This window comes from Hypanus sabinus, chromosome 5 (genome assembly GCF_030144855.1).
Source record: "Hypanus sabinus isolate sHypSab1 chromosome 5, sHypSab1.hap1, whole genome shotgun sequence".
Taxonomy (NCBI): domain Eukaryota; kingdom Metazoa; phylum Chordata; class Chondrichthyes; order Myliobatiformes; family Dasyatidae; genus Hypanus; species Hypanus sabinus.
In genome coordinates, this window is record NC_082710.1 from 27,231,529 (window position 1) to 27,250,329 (window position 18,801).

Genomic DNA, 18,801 nt, shown 5'->3' on the forward strand with positions numbered 1-18,801 from the left:
AATGCACAGTACAGTAGCTTAACAGCAGGTCTTTAAAAGTGGGACAAGTTCTACGACATGGAAGACCTCTTGTGCTTGTAGAGGGTGGGTGAAATCACTCATTAGTCTCTTGGTGACTGTTTAATTAGCCTTGAAATAGAAGTTCCTTATAATTATGGTCTATAGTACTTATCTCCAAACTACCCCCTCCTAAGACAAAGAGGACAATGAAGGATGAAGGAATGGCAGTTGAAAGAGCCATATGTTACATCATTTTAACATGGCTCTTTACTTGTAGGTTAAAGAAACTCTGCAAGATTTTACTTCATGTCATAGCAAAAAAATATTAAATTTTCTAATAAAACAACAGCTTCTTTGTGAAAAGTCAGTTTCTTTTCTCTATTAATATGTACTAGATGACTTTTTCATCCATCTGGTCATTAATAGTATGTACCACTAATTGGCTGTACAATAAGAATACTGGCATACAACCGATTATACACTAAGCATTGAACAGCAAGTACAGGAACATGCAATTGTGATGATAACTCCACTTAACACTTTGAAGAAAACTAAACTCAACTTTCTAAGAATCTACCAAAATAATTACTATGGTCATTCAATACAATAATCTAAAGTCAATAAATTTTATAATTACATATAAATATAAATAATTTGGAAGGACTTCAATTTGCTGCTTTCATGGCCTAATTATTCTGTACGTTGGACTAGTGAAGCAGGGTGTATGTATCCACATACCCCTTACCTGCCCTCTTCTATCACTGCCAACTTGTACTCCTTCCCCTCCCTCCATCTTCCTATTCTGGCTTCTGTCTGCTTTCTTTCCAGTGCTGATAATGGTTCTTAGCCAAAATGTTGACTGTTTATTAACTTCCATAGATGCTGCCTGACTTGCGAAGTTCCTCCAGCGTTTTGTGTGTGTTGCTCAAGATTTCCAGCATCCGCAGAATCTCTTCTGTTCAGAAAATACTGGAAACATTCAGCAAGTCAGCAGAATCTGTGGAAAGTGCAACAGATTTAAGAGCATTATGATCTACAATGTTAACTGTTTATTTTTCCAGAGATGCTGCCTGACCTATTTCTGTTTTAATGCAGACTATAATACTCTTCCACGCTTTGACAATAATGGTGCCTAACCTCTTCAATAAAATGGTATCAGAAATGCGTACAGCAATCGAGCCTTTTCAGCCCATCTCGCCCATGCTGACCATGACGACTATCTACATTTATCCCATTTTCCTGAATGAGGCCCATATCTTTCCTATCCGTGTACATTTCCAACTGTCACTTAGTCATCGAATTGTTCTGCTTCTACCACATGCACTTTCCAAATAACTACCAGTCTGTGTGAAAAGCTTACCCCCTTAGATTTCTTTTAAACCATTGCCTCTTAAATGTGGGTGTCCTTCAGTTCAAGGCCCCCTCTTTATAATTCTGTAAGCTTCCATCCGGTCACCCCTTGGCTCTCACCCTATCCAATTTCACCTTATAAGTGCAGCCCTCCATTCTAGGCAAAATTTTGGAGAACCTCTTCTGCATCATTGCTGTCACACACTTCTTGCAATGTGGTGACCAGAAATGTACACAGCTCTCCAAGGTGTGGTCTAACCAATGTTTTGTACAACTGCAACATAGCCAACTCTTTCCTCAATGCCTCTGCCTCAGAAGGCAAGCATACCTAATGCCTTCTTCACTACCTTATCCATTTCTCTTTATTTTCAGAGAGCCTTGGACTTACTGCAAGGTGTCTCTGTGCATCAATGCTCCTTAGGACCCTTATATTTATTCAAGATGCCCTACCAAAACTGGTCTTCCCAAAGCACATTACTTCACATTTGTCTAGATTAAGTTCCATTGTGGTCCTGTTCTTCTGCTTACAGTAAGATCTCTTGATGACTTGAAAGCAGTCACCTGTCCTTTGACCATACTACTTCTTCTAACATGGCCCAAGGTGTTGTCTCAGACAGGCTCCTTGCAGTGGATTAAAAGAGTAGATCTTAATCTCTTCAAGGACATAGCTAACTCCATTCCCAGCATAGCTTTCACAACTCCAGACTGGTGAAGTACACCAAGCCCAAGGGAGGGATAAAGGTGAAAAAAAAGCAGATGTCAAGACCTCTTAGAATATAGTAGGCTTCAACTAACTCCATTTGATACAAACCTCCTCTCTCCAACCTGCCTATTTCTTGTAGAAGTCTAATAAGACATTTCCGAGAGTAGCTAAAAATCAATGATATAGCTCTGGATGTGAAATCACAAATAAACTCCAAGACAATAATGACAGGTTACATCCACAGGGTATATAAATGAATCAGGCATGTTATCTAACAGTCTAGTAGTCTTAAAGTCACTGTTAATAATTCTAGATTTATATTCCATACTTATTTAGTTAATCAAATTTAAATTGCCCCTGTTGCTATGATCAAATTTCCATCTCAATAGTCTTTGGATTATTGGTCAGGAGTATAACCACGAGCATTTAATGCTGCAATGCATAAGTGTGGCTATTTCCACATTTAAACCATTTCACCCCCATTAACTCATAGTCTGCTAAAGCGTGCAAAAACTAAACAGGAATGGTGGTATTGGGGAGAGGCAGTGTTGTTGTAAATTGAAGATCAGTGAACACAAGCAAGTTAAGTGTATTTTCCAAATTAACACGAATTCAAGTGTGTTCATGTCTGCTCATTGTCATATAAAATATGGGTAATTTCCAAAAAAAAAGAATCAGTTATGTTGAGTGAAACTGGAAGTGTTTTTCTCCTCAGGACACTGTTAAGGAGCTGTCTGCATTTTCAAATGATTTGAAAATGACATGGATGTTAAAATTAGAAGCTTGTTAAGATTATATTTCTTTTTTTTTACTTCAAAGGAGATTAGCTGTGAGAGACTGATTACAACAGATGTGCCTTATTATTTATAATGAGAATTCCAAAGTTGGTAGAATATGCTCATGTAAAGACTTATTTATATATCACACTGCGAAACTTAAGCTTGTCTTTCTCAGACTGTAATTTTACCCAATTCCATTTTACAAGAATTTGGACACAGAGTAGAATTTTGGAAATCTTCTTTAAGTATACAATCAGAGAAAAACCATTACCATGTCTTCATTTTTTTTTACTTCAGGGACACGTTGGCTAAAATAAATTTAAGAAAGAGGTTGAAATTATTTTGAGTAACTATGCTTTAATTCGCTTATACTGAGAACATGAAACTAATATGCATACTAATGCATACAGTAAGTCTTTAATACGGGGCAATTAACAAATTTATTTTGAAAGCAAAAAAATTTGATACATTACCTCTCAAAAAAGATCTCACATTGCCCTTTCTAAAGGGTTTTATTGCTAGTGTATAATTGTTAATTACTTCACCAGTAACTTCCTTGGGTAATAGACAATCGACAATAGACAATAGGTGCAGAAGTAGACCATTCGGCCCCTCGAGTCTGCACCGCCATTCTGAGATCATGGCTGATTATTCACTATCAATACCCAGTCCCTGCCTTGTCCCCATATCCCTTGATTCCCCTATCCATCAGATATCTATCCAGCTCCTTCTTGAAAGCATCCAGAGAATTGGCCTCCACCGTCTTCCGAGGCAGTGCATTCCACACCTCCACAACTCTCTGGGAGAAGAAGCTCTTCCTCAACTCTGTTTTAAATAACTGACCTCTTATTCTCAATCCATGCCCTCTGGTACTGGACTCTCCCAACATCTGGAACATATTTCCTGCCTCAATCCTATCAAATCCTTTAATTATCTTAAACGTTTCAATCAGATCCCCTCTCAATCTCCTCAATTCCAGCGTGTACAAGCCCAATCTCTCCAATCTCTCTGCGTAAGACAGCCCTGCCATCCCAGGAATCAACCTAGTGAATCTACGCTGCACTTCCTCAATTGCCAGAATGTCCTTCCTTAAACTTGGAGACCAAAACTGTACACAATATTCCAGGTGTGGTCTCACCAGGGCCCTGTACAAATGCAAAAGAACATCCTTGCTCTTGTATTCAATTCCCCTTGTAACAAAGGCCAACATTCCATTTGCCCTCTTCACTGCCTGTTGCACTTGCTCATTCACCTTCATTGACTGGTGAACTAGGACTCCTAGGTCTCTTTGCATTTCTCCCTTACCTAACTCTTCACCGTTCAGACAATACTCTGCCCTCTTGTTCCAGCTTCCAAAGTGGATAACTTCACATTTATTCACATTGAATGACATCTGCCAAGTATCTGCCCACTCACTCAGCCTATCCAAGTCTCCCTGTATTCTCCTAACGTCCTCTTCGCATGTCACACTGCCACCCAGTTTAGTATCGTCAGCAAACTTGCTGATATAGTTTTCAATGCCCTCATCTAAATCATTGACATAAATCGTAAAGAGCTGTGGTCCCAATACAGAGCCCTGTGGTACCCCACTAGTCACCTCCAGCCAGTCTGAGAAACACCCATTCACTGCTACCCTTTGCTTTCTATCTGCCAACCAGTTTTCTATCCATGTTGAAACCCTGCCCCCAATGCCATGAGCTCTGATTTTACTCACCAATCTCCTATGTGGCACCTTATCGAATGCCTTCTGAAAATCTAGGTACACAACATCTACTGGCTTACCCTCGTTTAACATCCTTGTTACACCCTCAAAAAACTCCAACAGATTAGTCAAGCAATATCAATAAGCAATTAGTAATATCATGAGAAATATTAAAATTAGAATGAATAATCACAAAGAAGTTTTATTTGGAGTCATTCTCAAGAAAATAACAAAATGAATTCAAATGGGCCTGGCTATTTACAAAGAAGTATGTTATCTGTAAACATATTTCTTCTTCAACATAATTTCCTTTTCCAGAAATGCCCAAGTGGAGACTTGAGCTCTTTTCAGTACAACGATAAAATGCCCAATTGGAACAAATAAAACAAACAGAAAATCATTCTTATCTCACTGGAAGTTGATTAAAAAAGCATTCAGCTATACCAGAGATCTGCAGGAGATACAGGCTATCAAATCTTCTTGCTGATTCAAGTTGTAGCAAAAGTGAATTAGAAAAACCTCCAACACTAGAATCTTGTTTCATCCTTATGATTCCCTTTGCTGATATTTGTAACATGTATAGGTTTATGAACTACTAGATGATATAGCATCAATACAGTTACAATCATTGAGGATTTTTAGTCCGTACATATAAAAGGTTATAGCTGCCAGCATTGTGTGAGTATTTAGTATGACAAAAGAAGTACACCACATCAGTACTATTTCAACAGCTATTTTGGGTGAGTACTCAATAAAACTAAATATATTTCCCAATATTCTGGAAGGCCACCAATGATATTCATGTCTTTAAGTTGTACACATTGTTCAGTTTCTTGATAGTCATATTACTTGTACTCCTTATCCTTTTTATTAAACTTTACTGTATTCTCAAAATACAAAAAAAAGATAGAAAACTCATGAATTTACCGAGCTTTAAATTAGATCGAGAACTTTTCTGCCAATATAGTGCTTCGAAGTACATCAAATGGTACAATATAGGAATACACAGCATATAAGTAGTATCAATCTTTACCTGTCCTCATTAAAACGCCGTCCAATAAAGACTTTACATTTGTCAGCTGGAAGACAGGCAGCCAACAGAGGTACAGTCCGCAGCACTCGACTCTCCTGAATTAAGAAAATAGAACTGTATTAGGAATTTGGGCCTTGTAATTTGCCAGCTTCTTTCTTGAATTAAAATCTATACCAAATCTATCTGGGCTGTTGAACATCAAGTGTTTTCTCTGAAGATGAGGATGACAACCTTCTCAACCAATTTGTTGCAGATTCAACTGTTCACAAGAGAAATGGTATACAAGATCAGCATTTGGCCTTTATCTAGAACAAGGTTCCCAACCTTTTTTATGCCACAGAAACTTACCATGTCTGGGGTCCATGGATCCCAGACTGGAAACCCTGATCTAGAACATCAATCTTTAAACTGAGGCAACATTCCACTGTGTTGCTACCTACCCCATCTGAATAAATTTAAAGTCAAAGTCCAACTCAATTGATCTGCATGCACTACTGGTTACTAGTAGCAACAGGACCATATCCTACCATAACATGTAACTTCAGAATATGGCATATTCATAAAGAAATCAAATCCCATCACCATAAAGGCTAAGATACTATTTGGCCTTCTAATTAATTGTTGCAACTGCATGGTGGACTTCCGTACAAACACATTTTTGTCCCATTCAACATCAACAGCACCCATCTCTAACCAAGTTACAAATTCTCTGGCTTTCTGCTACGTGTACAAAAATGAGTGAGCTAACAGTTCTTCCACATTCTATTCCATTTGTTGTGTTCTCATCTCTCACTCAATTTGATCACATTCTCTTAAAGCTTCTTTATATCTCCCTCCGTACTCACAATCCCAGTTTAATTGGCACAGTCAGCAAACTTGGAAATATAATATTGGCTCTCTTATCCCAACTGTTGATATAGATTGCGAATAGCAGAGCGGTATCCATATATTTCCACTTTTCTTATTTGTTTTCCACTATTGTTGCCGTCAAGTCAGAGGACTAACACTGACTCAAAAAGAGAAGCAACAAATGCACCTGAAAGTGGGATGCTAACGTGTTGAGGTTATAATACAGGATCATATGCACACTGAGCAGACCCACAACCAACAGATTACATTTGTAGACCTGAAATACCTGTTCCTGAATGGTAACAAACTATTAAAGAGCTATTGAGGCGAGATTATTCCATGAACAGTCCCATCTGCAATGATAGTGGAGTATAATGTCAGTGCAAAACGTAAGGCTGAAGTACTTTCTGCCACCTTGCAAGTTGTGATAAAACACCTGAAATCAGAAGGTGAGTTGTGAGTAATCTGACATCAGCATTTGGCTGAAACTAAAAGAGAAATGCTGGAAGAGCTCAGCCAATTAGCAGCATCTGTGGGAAGAGAAAACAGTTAATGTTTCAGGTCATAGACCTTTCATCAGAAAACAGAGAGGAAGAAAGAAAACAAATTGGTCCAAGTTTCAGTGAAGGTGAGGGAGGGTAATGTGCATAACAAAAGAAATCCAGTGAAATTAATGGAAAATTGTGCTCCTCTGCTTGTGTAATGTGTTGCTGCTGTTGCTAAGTCTGGGGGATGTTGATTAAAGTGGGACTTGCTGAACAAACCAGGCAGTATAAATGTAAAGTGTACATTCTTGGCATGTCCTAAGTAAAACAGATTTGTTTTCTCTTTCCACATATGCAGCTTGTTGGGATGACTTCTTCCATCATTTCTGTTTCTGTTTCAGAGCTGAACACCTGCAGTTTTATTATATTCCAACATTTAGCAGTCCTTAGCATAAAGGAGAGAAAATAAAATCTGAGTCAATGGGAACTGGTTCAAAATGTTTCCAAAGTCTCATATTACACATTGCACTAAAGAGGTAGGCTGTGGTTACATTAGGTACAAGACTGCTCTAAGCCCACCAATTTTCAGCTGCTTCATCCATCAGAAAGACTAACTTTGATATAAAGCCTCTTATAACCTTTATGTCCAATGAAATACTTGGGTAGTGCAGTTATTTTAACAAAGGAGAAAACCAATTGGGCAACACATTCGTACTCCCACAATCAACATGACAAATGGCCAAATAATCAATTTTAATTATAGTGATTCAAGGATGATTACATGCCAGGGCATTAGAATATATCCTTTCTGTTCAAGACAGCAGCTGGAAATCTTCAATGTTCATCCAAGAGAACGGACTTTTTTCTGAAAGCATTGCTGAATATGCAGCCTCGTCTCAGAGCATAATGATGCTTCCTAATAATGGCAGTGTACGGTTCCATTCACAATTTCCACATTCTGTATTGCAAGACTAGGACAATATCAAAGTCAAGGTTACTAAGTGGTAGGTAACATCCGTGTCAAACGATTGCCAAGAAAGATTATTTCTAGAAAGTGAGAATGTGAGTGCCTCCCTTTAATATTTAACAGCATGATCACTGCCAGATTTCAAGCTTCTGCAGTTAGTTCTGATTCCCATAAGACTGTAAGACATAGGAGCAGAATTAGGCTGCTCGGTTCAACAAGTCTAGTCTGCCATTCCATCTTGGCTGATTTATTATCCCTCTCAGCCCTATTCTCCTGCATTCTTCCTGTAGCCTTTGATACCCTAACTAACCAAGAGCCCATCCTCCTCTGCTTTGAATACATTAAATGACTTGGTCTCCACAGCCACCCCGGCAAGAAGTTCCACAGATTCACCACCCTCTGGCTAAAGAAATTCCTTCTCAGCTCTGTTCTAAATAGGCATTCCTCTATTATGAGGCTGTGCCTTATAGTTCTAGACTCACTCACTGTATGAAATTCCCTGTTGTTCAAGGAGTGTGGTGGGGGGGTGGGGAAGGACATTGCACAGAGGTCCATTGCTGCTTGCATGATAATGAGAAGATAATCTGAAAACTTTGCTAGTCCTGTCATGTATCGCGTCAAAAGGTTGCAGCAAGTGCATTAATATTCATCGTATATTCCTTAGAAAGGAGCAGAGGGAGAAAAGTCAGAAACTGGGTCACCTCAAATGCTTTTGCTCACTTTCTGTAATGAGCAGTACTGGCAGAAGTTTACCTGTAGGCGACCTGGCTGTCCCTTCAGCAACATTTGGACGGAGCAGGAATACATACTGTTCTTTTGAAGAGAAGCAGTGACTGAATTACAAGGTCATCTGACTGACTAACACAAGCAATAGGAGAATGAAGCTTGATCGTTTTTCTTTAAAGGTACTGCCTATTCCTTGAAAACCAAATACTTTTTCTTCAATAACATCTCTAGACAATGTCAAACATAAACGAATTACTACCAGATTTTTTGCCATAGCCCAGGATAATTTCAGTCTGATACATATCTGTACTCAAGTACTTTGCTTTAATTCATCAAGGAGATACCACTGTATTGACAAATCTTACAGTTAATGCTGAGCAAATAATTACCCTAATTTCTTTAAAATTGTCCAAAATATATTGTTTTCATTTAAATTCTGCTTCACCTTCAAAAACTTGTTAAACTCTTCTGTTGAATATTTTCTCTCCAAGTTTGCCTCAAATTAGCTAACAAAGTAAATAATGTCAATTCTCTGGAAGGGGTTAATAATACTGTAGGTCATTGCAACAGAGAATATATTGTGATAATGGATAACGAAACCAGTTATTAAAATGCGCACACCCTACACCCTATCCTGGAGAAGCTGAACTAATCATGGTTTCCTCTTGCCCTTTCTCACAGCCCTATGTCTGCTGACTTATTTCTCTTCCCACAACTTTACTCACCTCTGCTGGATGCTGAACTATGTACAGGCATGTGGAAACATTCAGTGGATGAACTGGCAGGAATGGGCAAAGACAAACCTTCTGAGGACGGCTGCAATGAGAAAGACATATTTTAGTCAAAGTGTATAAAGTCAAACTCAATCAAGAAGTAACTCTTAACACCAAGCTATAGAAGCACTAAAGCCTATGCATAATATTTTAAAAGCACTCATCATTCTATATTACATACTTTGTTGAGCTACGGCTTAGCATTTTATATATTATTTCAATAAAATATATTGTAACTTTCACATACTGAAGGTGCCTCCGGGCACTTTAAAGAAAATGATAATATACTGTATTTGAAGCATAATTAATATTGCATACAGGGAATATGCCAAAAAAAATCAAACAATGTGAGTCAAGAACAGAAAATGCTGGAAACGCTCTGAAGCTTAGACAGTATCAGTGGAAAATAAACAGATAATTTAAAGATGTAAAGAGACTGCACATTGTTAGGGCAGGACCCTCAATGGTGTTGATGAGCAGAGAGAATTTGGGGTCCAAGTTCATTGCTCCCTGTAAGTTACTACACAGAATGATAGGCTGGTTAAGAAGGCAGGAGGGTGGGAGCGAGCCTTTATTAGTCAAGGCATTGAGTTCAAAAGTCATGGAATTATGTTGTAGCTTTGTTAACCTCTAGTCAGGCAGCAGGATGGAGATACGTCTCCACCAAAGGAGGTGTATAAGGTGCTCCTTCCTTTCGCTAGCCAGCAGGTCACCCTTGGGCAAGGTGTAGCATCTGGTTGGCCCCCTGATCAGGGTTACGTGAAGCCATGGGAGCAGGTGTTGAATGGTCATCCGAGCAGCTGGTGCACATCACAAGTCCTGGTTAGGCAACCACGGATGCCAGAAAATCTCTGAAGAGTATTGAAAATGGCTGGGGTCACCCATCTTGTAAAGACACTGCCCAGAAGGTAGTGATGGCAATCCACTTCTGTAGAAATTTTTGCCAAGGACAATCATGGCCATGGCAAGAACATGTTCACGTACGTCATACGACATGGCTGTTATGATCCAGCAACAAGGAATATATAATTGAGACAGGTTTTTTATAACAAATAAAACATTTATTAAACACTGCTAAAAAAAACCCCAAAAGTAAACAAATGACTAACTTAACCGGAAGTCAGCTGCTGTACGGCAGCTCGAAGTTCTTAAAGCGATAATGCGAAAACAGTTCTTAAAAGTAGTAATGCGAAAGTCCAAATGTTTTACACAGTCACTTAGGAGAGACTTTCCTTGAGGTAATAAATTCTCTTTTGTGACGTTATTGCTGATCCCAGCCGAAGTATGCCTTGCTCAAAGGATTTATGATGAAGAAAATAAAATGGTTTAAAGGCACTGACATTTCCTTGATGAAACTCACTGCCCCAGTCCTTTCTGCTCTTACAGCAGGGACTAACGTGGGTACAGATGACTAATTCCTTTCGAATGAGTATCAAACAAGGTCGAACCTGTTTCACCGTCGACATCAACTTTCCTCGATCCTTCAGCTTCCCGAACTTCAATAAATCTTCACTCTCCGACTGGAATGAACTGGCAGTATTGTAGCAGAACTACTGGCAATACCTTTGAGACTTAAGGCAGAAAATAAAACTCCACTTTAAAACTAAACTGCGTCATAACATCAAACATGCAGCAGAACAGAGTCACTGGTGAATTCAACCACAAACTGCCCTGCGTCCCAGGGAGGGGTTCTCCATTTATACCCTGTTGAAAAAAACTATCACATGACCTCTCACTGGTGAGAAAATGATGTCACTCCACCATCATAAGACCATTACATCATGCCCAGCATAGCCTCAATTACATCATAGTCATGTGACAGGCACAAGATACACACGGGTATGTAACAATGGCGCATTACAAACTATCGAGTAAGATAGATGGATACTTTATTGATCCCAAAGGAAATTACAGTGTCACTGTAGCATTACAAGTGCACAGGTATACAAATATTAGAAAAGAAAGAATAAAAATTAAGTTACCTCAAACAGTCTAACAGGAGGAGGTCATCACTTTCCTGGCTATAGGTTGACTTATTATAGAGCTTAATGGCTGAGGGTATGAATGACCTCATATAGCGCTCTTTGAAGCAGCACAGTTTTCTTAGGCTGCATTCTTATACTTTATTGTCACCAAACAATTGATACTAGAGCATACAATCATCACAGTGACATTTGTTTCTGTGCTTTGCGCTCCCTGAAGTACAAATCAAAGTAAATATAATAAAAATTTAAATTATAAATCATAATTAGAAAATAGAAAAGGGAAAGTAAGGTAGTGCAAGTCAGGTCTGGATATTTGGAAGGTACGGCCCAGATCTGGGTCAGGATCTGTTCAGCAGTCTTATCACAGTTGGAAAGAAGCTGTTTCCAAATCTGGCCATACGAATTTTCATGCTCCTGAACCTTCTCCCGGAGGGAAGTGGGACAAAAAGTGTGTTGACTGGGTGGGTCTTGTCCTTGATTATCCTGGCAGCACTGCTCTGACAGCATGTGGTGTAAAGTGAGTCCGAGGATGGAAGATTGGTTTGTGTGATGTGCTGGGCTACATTCACAATACTCTGCAGCTTCTTCTGGTCTTGCATCTGGAGTATTGCATACAGTTCTACTCACCCCATTATAGGAAAGATGTTTCATGTTACATATTTTTTTTACAACAGAACAGGACATATTGACACAGTCATCAGAGTCTATGCTGGGCCACAGAGCAATCTCATTTTCCCTGTAGCCAGTTCTTCCATATTAACATTAAGGACCCCCTGATTCTACTACTCACCTATACTAGGGGCAATTTATAACAGCCAATTAATCTACCAACTCATACTTTCTTTGGAATGGGGAGGGAACTGGGGAGAGCTGCGTGGTGCAGGTGAAAGGTCCAAAGTCCAAACATACTGAATCTGAGATCTGGATCAAATTGTCATCACTGGAGCTGTGAGATAGTGGCCCTGCTACCTCAGCATCTGATGCCCAATGTGCTTCAATCATCTTGGTGGCACTGATTGAGGCAGAATGTTGACTAAGAGTCTTGGACTTCCTCTTCTTCAATAGCTTTGTGTTGTTTTCAATGTCACATGAGCCGGATTTTGGTTTTAGTATCTTATCCGAAGGTTCAGCCCACCCCTACAGTTTCAACAACAATCCTGTGCCACGGTCATTGTGACACTATTACAGCTCAAGGCATCGGAGTTTGGAGTTCAATTCTGGCATCCTCTGTAAGGAGTTTGTTTGTCCTCCCCATGGAATGTGTGGGTTTCAACTTTCTCCCACAGTACAAAGATGTACTAGTTAGTAGGTTAATTGTTCTTTGTAGATTGCTCCGCGATTAGGCTTGGGTTAAATTGGGGGCTGTTGGCAGCATGGCTCGAAGAGCCAAAAGGGCCTATTCTGCACTGCATCAATCAATCATTAACTGAGTAGAAGTGCTTGGCAGCAAGGCAAGTGTTGTTACTAATCTAAGATTGACAATTAAGCATCTTGCTATTTGAAAAGCCAAGGAAATTAATGACAAAATTCTATCAATAGTGGTACAGTTAGTGACACTGCCTTTCTGGGGGATCGCTCCTTGAAGACGTTCTGTGTACGATGGAGGCTAGTGCTCATGATGGAGTCGACTAAGTTTACAATTCTGCACAGCTTACTTCAATCCTGTGCAGTGCCCCCCCCCCCTCCATACCAGACGGTGGGTGCAGCCAGTTAGAATGTAGAAGTCTGAGTGTTTTTTGAGACGTATCAAATCTCCTCAAACCCCTCATGAAATACAGCTGCTGTCGTGCCTTCTTTATAGCTGCAAAAATATGTTGGGTCGAGGTTAGAGCTATTGACACCCAGGAACTTGAAATCATTCATTCTCCATTTCTGATTCCCCCCGGAAGGACTAGTGTGTGTTCCCTCATCTTACCCTTTCTGAAATCAGTTCTTTGGTCTTACTGACAAGCAGTAAATGGAGTAATTTACCATTGGTTTTCATTAGAGGGTGGACAGATTGGCGAAGTAACTTACCCTTTGCCGATCCTTCTAACTGCCTGCCCCCAGATAAAGCCTGCCCCTAGCCATACCAATGGAAAATAGAATCTCCTTGCTATTATGTCGGTACACTGCCTCCAGAGATTTCTCAGTGCAACCGGTCAACTGAGTAGGATAGTTCACTCATGGAATTTTGGGGCGGGGGGGTGACTTTGCCAAACAATGCCCATATCACGGTTTTCCAAGAACACCAGCCTATAAGACAGAGGTGTTGTGAGTAAACAATTATATGAAGGTGCAAGCCAATCATAATTTTTTAAAAATTTGCTTTATTTTTCTAACTCCTACTTCCTCTCAGGTAATTGACATGCAAATGCCAGCAATGTTTCTTTGTTGTGTCTTTTATCAATGCAGGTGAATGGTTGTGACCGTCAGCTAACAGGTGGTTTTCTTAACAGACAATCACTCATATAGTAGAAGAGCATCTAGGCTTTCCCTCAAAATTTTCTATTCTAAATAAAAATCTTCTTTCACTCTGATTCGCGTGACATTTCAAATTATTCAGCCAGTGAAGAAAAAATTTGCATCAGTCAGTTAATTCCTGTCCTTTCAAATCTTTGATTACCTCCTCCTACACACTAGAGCAATTTATAAGGTGGAATAATTTTATTCCTCAAGAATAATGGCTAAGTACAAATCCTATGCTGTGCGCTCCAACTAACACATATCATCTATTTACATGGGTGAGCAGAGTAGAAATGAGAAGATGTTTCATTTAATGTATTATTATTGATCATTTTACCATAAGTTCATTCTCATAAGGGTGGATGGTGGTGTACTGGCTATTGTAACACTATTTCAGAACCAATTGGGTTCAATTTTCTCGGCTGCCTGTCAGGACTTTGTACATTCTTCCCGTGACAGTGTGGGTTTCCTCCAGGTTCTCTGGTTTCATTCCACGTAACAAAGACATTCCGTTAAGAATAGTGAGCTGAGGGCATGCTAAGCTGGCACCGGAAGCATGGTGCCACTTGCAGGCTGTCCAGCACAACCCTCGTCGATTCGATTTGGCACAAACCACGCATTTCACAGTGCATTTCAATGCTTATGTGACAAATAAAGCTAATCTTGGACAAACCAAAGTTCCCTCCAACTAAATAAATCATTTTATTTATTTTAACTGTAAATATGAAACAAAAGAGGGAACTAACACAATGAAAAGTTGCTCCAAATTAACAATATTAACAAGTTAGCTTCAGCGTAAACAGCCAAGGCCAGTTTATAATGAGGATTTGGCAAAATTAATTAAAACAAGTCAAAGTGTGTATAGAGACAAGATCAAAATGCCTGCCAACTACTATTATTGTTTATAACATTATGACAGTAAGTTTCATTATTTATATTAATATTTGAAAGCATGGAAATTCAATATTTTCTAAACTTAGTTAAAATAAATAACTTGAGGCTTTAAGTTTGTTTTAAAAAATCCCTTCTTAACTTCTTAAACAGCACCTAGAACTATAGACATTGCATAGCAAAAAAATTATAAGATGGAAGGAGGCCATTTGTCTCATCAGCCCACACGGGTGTTGATACAATTGGTGTTTATACATTGGCAGGATCTTAACATACACTGGAAAGACTAGAACTTTGATGTCAACATAATTTCCTAGCATCCTGTCCAGTACTGTATCTCTAATTATATTTAATCAGCTCTGATATTTATTTATGTGTTTAACACGAGACTTCTGAAACAGACACTCAAACTCGAATGGTTGAATGACTTAATTCTGTCATATGATCTAGTTTAAGTTACATCCTTTTACACATCCAACTCCAGAAGACTTCCTTTATATCCCTCTCTCTCAGCTCTCATGAGTATAGTTAAGTTTTTTTCAGTGACAGATACATAGATGTCTTTACTCCTGAAATGCCTTTTTTAAGTATTTTCAAGCAAAATTTGGTCATTGTTCTGAGCGGGATCAATGATTTGCAATCCACCTTGACTGGCATGTTGCAGAGGTAATAACGCTCCGGTGGATGAACACTAGGGTATAAGAGTCGCTCACCTCTATCTTGGCTTCCAACTTCTGCCTGTGCTCAACCATATACTGCAACAAAGTACTACTACAATCTAAGCCACGAATCCACCAGATGAGAAGGTACCGTCAGTGGCCTCCCCAAAATGAATATTTGCTCTTTGTTTGACCAATCAGAATTTTATTGTCATCTCCTGCACTTGACCAAAGAGAAAGCAGAGCACTTATCAATTGGCAGCAAAAGAGGTGCAGTCGAAAACAGAATAAGAACCAAGAGTAAGTACTGTAAGATCAGTGATAACAAGCACAACAAATGCCACTGTTAGAGGATGGCTCTAGGTGCTATTGATGGAAGAGCCACGCCTGGCATGTTGATTCACTTGAGCACAAAACTCCGTAGGTTTCTGTGTCACCTATGCACATCTATTCATAGAAGCCAAGATGCAGCACTCACAATGGCACTCAGATACTTCCAATACTAAAGGACTGTGGTGAGAGGATAATGAAGTAAGTCCACTTCTCTTTTCAATTCCATTTGATGACACAAAGAGAAGTTATTGTAATACCGCACGTGTACTACATCTGAAGTGCGTCAGAGTTGTAGGGAAAGGACACTTGACCAGCTTTAGTTTAAACCCACCCAAGTTACTCCTCAGCCCATGCAGAAATAGCCAATGCACAGTGATGTTTCTTCAATTATCTTACAAATAAATGTTAGGATTGCTTCTCTTCCCTATTTTTAACAAGAAATAAGCACTTCCAAATTTGAAAGCAACTCATTCCGAACAACAGCATGAAATAATGGTTGAAGTAGAACCTGTTGCGGTACAGTACTGGTAGCGATTGGCAAAGGTTAAACCTACAACGAGGTAGGGCTTGTTAGCAGTTGTTTATGATTATGACTCATTCTATTTGCAAAATTAGAATTGTAACTAATTAACATGTCAGCTGCAGGCTCCAGACAGATGTTTCTATCAGGCAACAGATGCTGGAAATATTTCAGTAGAATTGATTCTGTTGTATCAGAGCCGCAGATAAATCCACTTGAATCTAACTTTAGCCAATTCTGACAGTGCTGCATGATATACATTTGGAATATCTCCAATTTTCGACTCAGATATGATTACACAGTACAATACCTTCACACAATTTTAGCAAGAACTGCAGTGCTGATGGTTATAGCAGAAAATGGGGGGGGGGGGGGGGAACTACCAAACTGATTTATATGTTCTGCTTTTGTGAACCAGAGATTCAGGTTAAGTCACATTGTTGAAGTAGAGCTCAGAGTGATTCACTATTCAGTTTACTACATTAAATTTGAACTGCAACTGCTTGACGCAACATTAAACAACACTATTTCCATTTTTATTTCACATTAGCACATTGAAATGTCTCAAAGTGCTTTTCTCAATGAATTACTTTTGAAGTAGATTGACTATCAGGTACACAATTTCAATTGGCGGACATAACCTGATAAATATCCCACAAGATAATAATGAGTAAAATGACCAGTTAATATGTTTTATTTTAGAAGTAATGCTCAAAGTATTCTGAGAAACCACTGAAAAACACAATGCCCTTTTTCACACAGTGCCAAAGGATTTTAACATCTACTTGAATGATTGTAGTACACGGATCACATCTAAGATTCTCTTATAAAAAACATAATCTCTGCTATTGTTGCAGCCTCTCAGTTTTAACACAGAAACAACAGCGATTAACAAAAGTACGAGATTTGAAAGATGCTCCATCACCCAGAACTTCCCCCCTCCAAAGTACAACTGTTCACTAAACACAAACATTGCAAAATATCTTATATAATTCTATGATTAATTTTGTTCTAGTTGCATCAAATATAGGGCTGCAAGGGAGATACACCTAATGACCTTACACAACAAAGTTCAAGAATAACCTTCCTGGACACAATGGAGTAAATGCTACAAGATTTCCTTGGATTCTCACCACATAGTGACACAGAAACGGTAATTAACCTAACTGATGAAAGATACTTTAATTACTTTTAAAAATCAAACTTGCCTAATTTAACTTACATTTTGCAAAGAAAAAAATTAAAATTCAGACCTGATAAAAACAGAGTAACAGAAAGGCGATTTTGAATAGAGAGCAGCTGTAATGTGGGGAACTGCAAGGTCTGGTAAAGCACAACACTGACCCCTATTGAATACATAATGTAACATTACTTTGCAGCTTGTACAAAAGTCTTGGTCTGGGAATTGTTAGAAAATACCACCATTTCAACACTGGACCAGTGGACTCCACATGCTTGAGGATGTCCCAGACATACTGACCATTCTAAGCCAAGCTTTTCCTGAGACTCATCAGACTCAAGAGGTACAACATGGACTTTTGCAACTCTCCAGCAGTTAAAGAGATAAATTGCCAGATTAAATTAGAAGCAAGAAAAGCAAACTCATTCTTTTTGGCTGCAAAGTAGAAAGGTTAAGTACAAGGAAAATAAAATTCTTTCAAATTAGGTCAAGAGAATTTATTGTCCATCCATTTTAAGTGCTTTCAATATTGTTTTAACATCCATCTCTTCTCAAGATCTTCTCATTCATTTTCAACATTTCTGAATGCTAGGGATATTCAGATGGATTGAAAACACCTGACATTTTTACAAAGTGATTAAGTCTGACAACTTTCAAAGATTTTTCTCAATTCTTTATTGGATGTTGTTATTCACAGCCTATGTAACAGTATGAATCATGCAACACTCCAACGTGGAGTGCAGCCTTGCCACTTACAATTGGGGTGACATCAGGCAGCATCAATGTCAGCAGATAAGGAAAAGTTTGTACTTATCCCACAGTCAACAGGAAGCATCAGTGACATGCTGCGGCAGAGAAATGTATCCATATTTTCAGAGTTTTGCAAAGCCTGTGAATTTAATTCCATTCAATTCTTTTAAAACAAGTAAGAAAATTTTGAAATAATCTTGGATAAAATTTTCATGCTTATTGTGCTACACATGTGGTGTTCAATGATATGTTTTAATCCGGGAATCCAATCCTTCTTAAAACAGACTCCAGAAGTAGACATAAACCTCAAAATCAAATGATCTAACATGGAATTATGAACTATTGAGCTTTCTATTTGTTTATAATTCTAAAATTCCTGTGTTTGAAATTGTATATTTCATGACTGTAGTATATTATTATGTCCCTAATCATGCAGATAGATTCCTGATGTTTTAATAGATAAATCAAATTCTTACATTAGATCCATTCTAATTGCATTATTTTAAAAACCAATGAGATTTCTGGCAGAAATAAACTTAAATATGTCATTGTCATCATAGTGCCAAATTTTCCACTATCTTGCATTTTGCTCAACTTGCCTGACATCTGATTTTCCTCAGATTTCCTCTGGACACCACCATGCCCCCATCCAAATTATGTCTCATTTAAAA

The 18,801-nt window shown here is 38.7% G+C and overlaps 1 protein-coding gene across 4 annotated transcripts in view; it reads right to left on the minus strand.

Moving 5' to 3' along the window:
• The window catches only part of dtwd2 (DTW domain containing 2), a 160,229-nt gene that overhangs the window by 102,251 nt on the left and 39,177 nt on the right, over positions 1-18,801 (minus strand). For all 4 annotated transcript variants that reach the window (XM_059969626.1, XM_059969628.1, XM_059969629.1 and 1 more), the window contains exons 2-3: positions 9,320-9,410; positions 5,568-5,662 (exon numbers count right to left, since the gene is read on the minus strand). In XM_059969626.1, coding sequence (XP_059825609.1) covers positions 5,568-5,662; positions 9,320-9,410 — 186 coding nt within the window. The remainder of the gene's footprint in view (positions 1-5,567; positions 5,663-9,319; positions 9,411-18,801) is intronic.